Genomic DNA, 9,544 nt, shown 5'->3' with positions numbered 1-9,544 from the left:
AATTAGAGTCTTCAGTGTTCCTGATCATTGGGTTATCACAAACAATTGTATCACTGTTAGTGAGGGAGTTCCATAAAAGATGAGCTTTACAATGACAGTGGTATTTAAAAAGTCTTCATTTGTAAACACCTATTACTATCAGGACTTGATTTTCCCCCCTCACAAATAAACAAGCCACTTCATCTCTTGGCACTGGAATTTTCTCTGGCTGTCCTCTGTGTCTCAAATGCTCTCCCTCCTTCACTCTGCCCACTGACATTCATGGCTTCCTTTAAGTCCCAACTAAAATCTCATCTTTTACAGGAAAACTTTTCTAAACCCTCTGAATGTTAGTGCCTTCCTTCCATTAATTATTTCCTATTTATCCTGTAGATAGCTTGCTTTATATACATTTGTTTGAGCATTGTCTCTCTTGTTGTGCTCCTTGAGGTCACAGATTGTCTTTTGCCTCTTTTTGTATTTCCAGTGCTTAGCACAGTGTCTGGCATAGGATAGGAGCTTGATTAATGTTTTTGATTAATTATTACTTGATTTAATGAAATCACACACAAAAAAGCATAGAACTAGAAGAAACCTGGAAAGGCCACACAGTAAATCCATCACATTCTACATGAGACTACACTGAAGCCATCTAAGGAGCTCTTATAGAGCTAAGTTTGGGGAAATGAAGAGTAGGATATTTTGACCTTTCAATACCCTTTCTCCTTTCTCCTTCTCATTTCACTCCTTCTCAGTGGAAATGTTTTTCAAATACAGGTTGAATTCAGTTTAGAGAACTTAAGAAATGAACTATATTTATTCTATGGATTCTAATACATGATTATTTAAAAACCTATGTAATTCCATGTTTTTACACCTGAAGAGATAACTTTAAAAGATACTTTGATTTTGAACATCAAATGTGTAAAAAAGAAGTTCAGCCACACACAAAGCATATTCCAATTTGAAAGTTGTTATTTTTATTTAAAATTTTCGTTTCCGTTCTAAGCAGGTGATGTTTGTTAGTCGTAGAAGTCATCAAAGTCATCAGCTGAGGTGTTGTGGTTTCGAGGACGTAAAGCAGCTTCAATTTCAGAGTTGCTATCATCAGATTCTCCCCAAAAAGCTAAGGCAGAAAAGCAAACAACTTCTTAATACTTCATCTTAGTCTAGAGAATAGACAAACAACAGTAATTCAGGCTTCAGAGTCTTTAGACTCTTAACCATACATTCCCAGAAAACTCACTAAATTCTACACTGGTGAAATTCAGTAGGGTAAAATAGTTTAGGTTTTTATGTTTTGTTTTACAATAGTGGAAATGAATGATCCTATGCTTTTTATATACTTATCTGTATATATTATTTTTCCCCATTAAAATGTAAGCCACTTGAGGGTAGGGCTGTTTTTCACTTTGTTGTTGCATCTCTTAACATCTTGCACAGTGCCTGACCTAAAGCAGACATTTAATAAAAATGTTTGTTGAACTGAATTTAAATGAACATGGCTTTGTAGACTCTCTTTGGTAGGAATTAAGGGTCACAGGTCCTCTTGAACCATGTGAAAATGAAAGCAAACCAGAAGTATTCACCCTTTAAACTCTAAAATACAGAAACTCTCCTTCAGGGGACACTATTTACTCCTGATTCACTACTCATTTCTTCCATTTTCTCTGCTTTTTCAATGAATTTAGTACTAATCATGTTAATGGAATGGGAGGCAGGTAAGTTCTCTCAGGGGAAAGGTTATTCTAAGCTTTGTTTAACACTATGTTATTTCTAAATCATTTCCTAAACTTTTGTTAAATTCATTCCAGGGCATATTTGCTTATTTAAATGGCATCAGATCACATACCTTCAACAGCATATTCCTACTTGTTGGTCTATGGCAGATTTTTACCCATCTGCAAAACTTTTGTTACTTATTTCTCAAAGCTCGGAAATGGGGAAAAAGAAAAAGAAAAACCAAGCTCCTTCCACTATATTTGGCTTCTTCCTCTTTCTTTTCCCATCTGCCTGGTTCCCAACTTCTGAGCCTTAACATTTACCTTCCTGAGGCTGTATGTGAAATCCTTAGTTGAAAATTTACCTATTTTTAATAGTTTGCAGTATAGTTTAAACTGGGAAACATTTCTAGAAGGTGAGTGTATTTTAACCATGTAAACTTTTGCCACCCAGAATTTCTGAAACCTATAGAATTTGGGATATTTATACTACACAAGATGTGTTTGTCTTAAAGTCATAAACACTTCCTCTTTAACTAGAAATCTGATTTATGTTTGTTTAACTTACATATAGTTTATTTATATATATATATTATAACAAATGTAATAGTTTTTAGGGAGTGTTATTTTTTAAAAAGGCAAAATGAAAGTGGGTGTTTTAAAGACATTTTTTGCTTACCTTTTGATTTTAAATTGGTTGTTATTTTCCTTTTGCTTTCATCCCTATAAAACAAAGTAGTATTATAAGTATTGAAGAAGTGGCCACCAAAAATATAGAGATAGATATGTTCATGAAAGAGAAGTTAGGGCAGTATTGAAAGCTTCTTTTCTCTTAAGACAAACAAACTAATACTATTTATTGATAAGTACATAAATTTTAAACCTGTTGACTTTGTTCCAAGAAGACAAAGAAAATGTCCACGTTTCCTCTTAAGTTAAAAAGTCATCTGATAGGTCTGATACCTTTAGTTGATAGGCTCCCAAAGTAAATTCCATGCCTCTAAGTAAACCTGCCTCTAGAGTTTTTCATCTACTTTAATGCATGCGCTGTTGCCATTCTATTCTTGTTTAAATGACTGCTTTCTTGTTCTAGAGTATCACAGATCTTTTGAATCTGGAATGTCATAGATCTTCTTGAATCTGTCAAACGAGCTGCAATCATTTTGGTCCTTTATGAGTTGCATGTGCATTGTGCGGTTACTATGAAATAAGCATGTGGGGGCAGTCATGCAGGAGAATTAATTGTTACATTAACAATCCTGTGATAAGTAGAAAAATACAAAGTTTCATCTCAATTCAGTTGTAAGGATGAGAATATAAAATATCTGATATGACACTACAAAATATTGGAATAAAAATAGAATAGAATATACAAGTCGGCAATATTCATTGCATTCAAAACAGGACTGAGTTTAACAAGATTTTCAGGATAAATCCATAAATTTAGTTTAATTTAAAAAGTTTTATTTAAAACTAATAGAGAAAAATGATATTACAGAAAACTTAGTAGAAATTTCTATTTATCAAACTGTTTTATGTCTATGGTTCAGTATAGAATCCTTTAGAGAAAATACTTTATAATTTTACTTGTATAAATGAATTTACTATGGTACAGAGTATTTACAAGGAAAATTGGTACTTGTTTTGTTTATTATCACTTTTAGGAGGTTTTCCACTTTTAATAAATAAAAGTCTCCTCTACTTTATAAAGAACTGTTTAATTCTGTAAGATTGACTGCATATACTGGCAAAGTCTCAAAATGGAGGGCATGTGCTTTTTGATTTTCTATCTAGGTTTTTGCCAAATAATTATTTACTTTTTGATTTCTCATCTATTTTTTAAAAATGGATTCTATTGCCTTGTAATCAGGCTGAAATCAATAAAAGAGGAGGCTTACTTCACTGAATCTCAGATATCTCTGTAATGCAGCTATGGTTTAAAAAATTTTTAAATTTAAGTTTCTCTGGCAAAGAATTGCCTATGAACTAATTTTTTGACTTGGGCCACTATAAGGGTCTATAGCAAATATTTTAAATATTTTTAGAGAAGAAGATCCATCAGGCTTACTGGTGGAACATTACTGGTGGCACCTTCTTCAAGTCTACTGGTTGTGAGAGCTCACTTTAGGTCACTGTCTATATTTTTATTTTCCATGATCAAGTAATAGGTCTTCTAATTCAACCCTAACGGAGACTCACTTGAAGACATTTGACCCACGGTTGCTTCTCCATGTAGCATTACAGCCAGGAGAAACATGAACTGCAGTGAACATTTGGGGTGGTGCTGAGAGACAGCTGACAATAAACGATGCTGCTCATACAATGGGTACCACAAGTGGCAGGACAAAAATAACTTTTAAAATGACAGCATGCCAACTCAATATAATAACAAGAGTAGGTTATGGTAAAGGCCTAGAATTATTATTCAATAATTCACTGGACAAACATTTATTGAATGCCTGCTCTATAAGAAGACCTGACCTAGATTCTTGAGTCTGGGAGAGTTACATGCTACCCTTCAAGGACTTCCTATCTAGTTGTGCATAACAAACATAATGTGAGGCAGCATGTGACAAATGCCATGTGAGTGGCACAGATAGCAAATGCTAGAGAATTTCAGAGGTGGGGGCAACTCTGATCCTTGGAAGAATAGCTTAAATTTCCAAAGGCAGAAATGGGGTCATTCTAGGTGAAGGAAGGAGCATGAATCAATGCTATAAAAAACCATGAGGCTAAAAACAAAAACAAATAGACAATTTTGCTTATGAGGCTAAATGACTCTGCAGTGGGGTGGCAAGAGACAGTGTGGTACAGTGGAAAGAGCCCTGGCTCTCATTCAGATGACCTAGGTTCAAATCCTACTTCCTACCTCTATGGCCTTAGGTCAGTCTAGTTTTCTCATTTGTGAAATGAGGTGGGCATTCTATGACCTTAGGATGTATTTGATACAAAACACTGCGGTTTCTTCCTAAAGAACATTTAATAAATCATAAAAAGGACAGAAGCAAAGCTAACCTTAATTTCATAAAAACTGGACCTGTCAGTAGGCAGGGGGTGAGTGTGGGTGCCTAGTTCTAATTTAAAATATTCTTTCCATTTACCAATCAGAAAAAAAATAAAATTCATCACTGCCTTATACATAGTCCTCAGTAAATATATGTGGAGTAAATGGGAATTTATTTTTCATGATTCAGCTTTAGCACATTTAGTAAATAACTGCAGTGACAGCACACTACAGTTTCTACTTACAGCTATCTTGGCCAGCAAAATTAAAAAAAAATCTCTTAAACTGTCAAGTCACATAACTGGATAGAAGAATGCCAGGGATGAGCCAGAACCAACACAAATGTTAAAATACTAAAATTATCCATCCCAATAAGCACTGATTCCTCCTATTACATTATAAGCTCCTAGAGGTAGATGGCGTTTCATGTAATTGTGCAAACATTCTAATACCAATTCACATTCCCATGGCATCTTGCAGTTTACAAAGTACTTTCTCATTACACTTCCAGGGAGGTAGCATAAGTACTATCATTCCTTAAAGGAATGAGGAGAATGCTCAGAGAGACTGTGTTTTGTCCCTTGTCACATAGCTAACAGTGGTGGAACTGAGCATGTGGACCCTGACATTCCATTGCTGATTCCAGCTCTTTCTGCTCCTTCATCTTGTTTCCCAAGTCAGGCATAAAGGAGATTTAAAATTCGTGCGAGAATCAATATTATTCTTTAGGAAAACATTTCTGAAATTAATCTGGATGTCAACAGGACAATATTCCATAAAGGGACTTGAATTTTTCACACAGCTTCTCTCCGCCCCCCACCCAAAGCATACAATTAACACACATAAAACACAGTATTTTTCAGTCTGTGTCTCATGGACCCCTTGTAGTTCTTTGAAGCAGTGCAAAGTTTTTTTTTTTTTTTTAACAAAAACAAAAACAAAAACTTGTGACAGTGGACGAGCACCCAGAGCACTTGTGTTCTCTGCCAATTAGGCAGGCCTCTAGCTACTGAATACAGAGGTAGCTCCAGAAGGCACTGCCCTGCATGCTACCAGGTCCAGTTCTTATGGCTGTTGCAGTTGGTTTCAAGGACAGAGAGCAGGAGAAGCAAATGGCCAGGGTATCCTGTGTTTGGCACACACATCCAGAGGGGCAGCAGGGCTGGAGTGCCTCCTCTTTCTACATCTCCCACAGCTTGAAATTTTCCCCTTGCAATCTCAGGACTTTAAATGTAAGGAGGAAGAGCCAGAGAAAGAATGACCTTCTCTTTCAGGAGTTATTGGTAACCTTGCAACCTCAGGGACAAAAATTGGAAAAAGAAGTTGGACATGCTGTCAGGAGCCTTTCAACAACTCCTGTTTCCCTATGCTGTTCCAGCAGTGTTCCTGTGCCTTTTGCTCAATATGATATCCCTCAGTGCCCATCCTCCTTCATTACTTCCTGTATTTCTGTACCTGTTCTATATTCCTTTCTCTTTATTTACTTCTCACACCCCATGCCCACAGTGACAATGCCTGTAGGATTGTCTAGGACAGTCCTAATTTAAAATATCCTTTCCCATTTACCAAACAGAAAAAATAAAAGTCATCAGACTACATATCCCAATTCTTTAACTTTGGTTAAAAAAATATTGTAACTGCAACACTGGGTCCCTTGAGCAAGCTAGAGAGGAAATCTGGAGGGAGGATTCCTCTTGGACATTTTTATCTGTGGTTTTTTGTTCTTTGCTCTGTCAGTTTCTTATCTAAAGGGAATAAAAGCTTTCTCTGTTCACTTCAATACTACATACACTGAGGGAGACCTGGCACAGTTAGTTCCGTATCCTCGTCCTTCTCTTGCACTAGTCCAATGTAAGAGGTTGGTGGGGAGGAAAACAACTATGATTCTTGGAGATGATGATGCCCCTTCTGTGATGCCCTCAGAGTGCTGCTGGTGGTTGTAGTAAGCAGGTCAAAGGAGCTCTCATGTTTCACAAGTCTTGGTCCCTCCCTTTCCTTCTCTCGGTCTGCCTGTTCATCTTCCTCTCTCCCTTTCCCCTCTTATGTTATTTGATTAATACCGGTAGAAAGCATATCAAAAAATCATTTAGCAATCAATTGAAATTTTGCTTAAAGTGAAGGGTTTCACTCACTGCAGAAAATTTGAGGACTACTTTATTGAGGGAATGGGGAGGCAATATTGAACTAGAAAGCCTTACCCTGAGTGATGGAAATTGAAAACTTATTTAACCACTGTCGCAAATTAAATAAAAAAAAAAAGAAAGAAAAAAAAACCTTTGAAAGCATACAGAGCGAAAGAGAGAAGGTTTTAGGTCAAGGAATGTGGTGACTGCACTACAAAAACATGCCTGGAGTCAGATTGGTTAATCTTTTATGAAGCTTGAAAGCAATGTATCTATCTTGGAAAGCATTGTTGAAACATAATTACACTCTAGCAATCATGTTTCTTTCCTCAGCAAGTTTCACAGGTAACAATTTGACACTGCGGTAACAGGTTCAAGATTACTTACATGTCTAGAATAAAAGTACAAATCTCTTCAAAATTAACCATTTTGGGCAAAAAACAAAACACAATAAAACCCAAACCTGCAGGTAAATTATTAAGTGAATATAATACTATTTCATTGAACAAAAGACATTTTTCTCCTGGATGATGAAAGACGATAAATATGCAAAGTTTGTTATCATTCTGTTTAAAAATGAACAGTCCAAGTTGATACAATATTTACTATATCAGGTTAAGTATATTGGAGGGGTAATGGACTTGAAATCAGAAGACTTGTAGTACTTGCTCTGCCACTAATTTAGCTAAGTAAACTTGGATTAGTAACTGTCTACAAAATGGGAATGAGAATATTTTAAAATATTTTTTAAGTTTTTACATTTATTTAAAATTTTTTTTGAATTCCAAATTTTTTCCCCCTTCCTTACCTCCTCCCTCCCTGAGACAGAAGCAATTTTGGATAGGTTATACATGTTCAATCATGAAAACATATTATCATATTAATCATGTTGTGTAAGAAAACACAGACACAAAGAAAAAAATACAGAAAGTGAAAAATAGTATGCTTCAATCTTCATTCAGATTCCATCTGTTCTTTTGCTATAGGTAAATAGAATCTTTCAACACGCATCCTTTGGAATTGTCTTAGATCGTTGCATTGCTGAGAAGAGCTAAGTCATTCACGGATGATCATTGTACAATGCTGCTGTTACTGTGTATAATGTTCTCATGGCTCTGCTCACTTTACTTTGCATCAGTTCATATAAGTCTTTCCAGATTTTTATGAAATCTGTCTGCTTATTATTTCTTATAGCACAATAATATTCCATTACAATCATATACTGAAACTTGTTCAGTCATTCCCCAATTGACGGATATCCCTTTAATTTCTAATTCTTTGCTGCTACAAAAAGAACTGCTATAAATATTTTCATACAAATGCGTCCTGTCCCCACCTCATTTTTTTTATCTTGATAAGAATATTTATATTACTTAACTCACTGAGTTAGGACTAAATAAGATAACAGAAACAAAGTCACCATAAAGACTAAACATTTCAAGGATTGTTTTAAAAAAAAACATGGCATAAATAATGATGGAAAATGACCATTTTATACTGGGTAGTTGGATAAAACCAATTATTTTTCTTAACTTTTGTAGCTGGAGGTATTTCCTATTAACTATATTGAGATGGAAAACTACTAGTAGTTAAATGGTTTAACTTCATTAATTCAGAAACCATGCACAAATACCACTTTGTAAGCTTTTTAAAAAAGCAATATAATTAAAGAGATCAATGGGAAAATGCTTTCATTCTTTGTATAGCCAGTAATTAGAAGCAAAAAGGGGCCAAATTATCAGTCAGTCAGTCAACAAGTGTAAGTGTCTACTATGTGTCAGGCACCATTTTAAATGCTAGGGGATACAAAGAAAGGCAAATTATTCAGACAAATAAAGATGCAAAACCCATTCTTTGACTACACCTAAAACACTGTGTTCAGTTCCTAGCATGATATCTTAAAGACACCGATAAACTAAAGACCACCCAGAGGGGCAAGTAGGATGGTGAACAACTTTGAGATCATGAGGATAAGTTGAAGGAGTTGGGGATGTTATTCTGAAGAAGACTCCAGAGGGGAAATGAGAACTTTAAATACCCTGAACTATTTAAAGGGATGTCACGTGGAATAGAGATTAGATTTATTCTGTTTTGGACTAGATGGCATAACTAAAAAAATAGGCTGAAGAAGCAAGGAAGTAGAGTTGAGGTTAGTGTAAGACTTCCCAACAGCAGATGATTCCAAAAAGGTGGAATGGGCTGCCTCAGGAGGTAGAGTGTTTCCCCTCGTGGTATGTCATGAAGCAAGCACTGGATGGTCACCTGTCAGGTATGATGCATAGGGATTCTTGTTCAGGTATTAATTGGACTAGATAACCTTGAAGATTCAATCCAACTCTGAGCATCTGTGATTAACAAAAGACATCTGAAAGTAATTTTCTTCCAGTGGCATTCTGCCAAATGCCAATCAGAAATTGTATTTGTCCCTCTAGAAACTTATCATCTGAAGAAAATAACACTGACATGAACAAAAAAGTTGTCTAAGAGTTGAATAAAAGGAGTTGAATATCTAAACAGTTACATCTGCGGAAAATTCATTTCTATTTAGTCAAGAAGTTGCTTGAAAAGGAACAAAAATACTTGGTTTGGTAAGCACTAGGTAGAGAGTGAGGTAGAAGGATTAAAGGGTGGGAATGGTAGGACTAGATGAAGAAAGTGCTAAATAATGTGCCTTTGAAGTATAGAGGGCAAGGTCCAAGACAGGAGTTATTGTTGAT

At 35.6% G+C, this 9,544-nt stretch overlaps 1 protein-coding gene across 12 annotated transcripts in view; it reads right to left on the bottom strand.

Moving 5' to 3' along the window:
• Window positions 1-936: 936 nt before the first annotated feature.
• KIZ (kizuna centrosomal protein) overlaps window positions 937-9,544 on the bottom strand; it is a 247,314-nt gene continuing 238,706 nt past the window's right edge. For all 12 annotated transcript variants that reach the window (XM_072634586.1, XM_072634588.1, XM_072634594.1 and 9 more), the window contains 2 exons: window positions 2,380-2,423; window positions 937-1,105 (listed from right to left, as the gene is read on the bottom strand). In XM_072634586.1, coding sequence (XP_072490687.1) covers window positions 1,002-1,105; window positions 2,380-2,423 — 148 coding nt within the window. In that variant the 3' untranslated portion in view covers window positions 937-1,001. The remainder of the gene's footprint in view (window positions 1,106-2,379; window positions 2,424-9,544) is intronic.

The sequence above is a fragment of the Notamacropus eugenii genome, chromosome 1 (genome assembly GCF_028372415.1).
Source record: "Notamacropus eugenii isolate mMacEug1 chromosome 1, mMacEug1.pri_v2, whole genome shotgun sequence".
NCBI lineage: Eukaryota > Metazoa > Chordata > Mammalia > Diprotodontia > Macropodidae > Notamacropus > Notamacropus eugenii.
The sequence above is the reverse complement of the archived record's forward strand: the minus strand, read 5'-3'. Positions and strand labels throughout refer to the sequence as shown.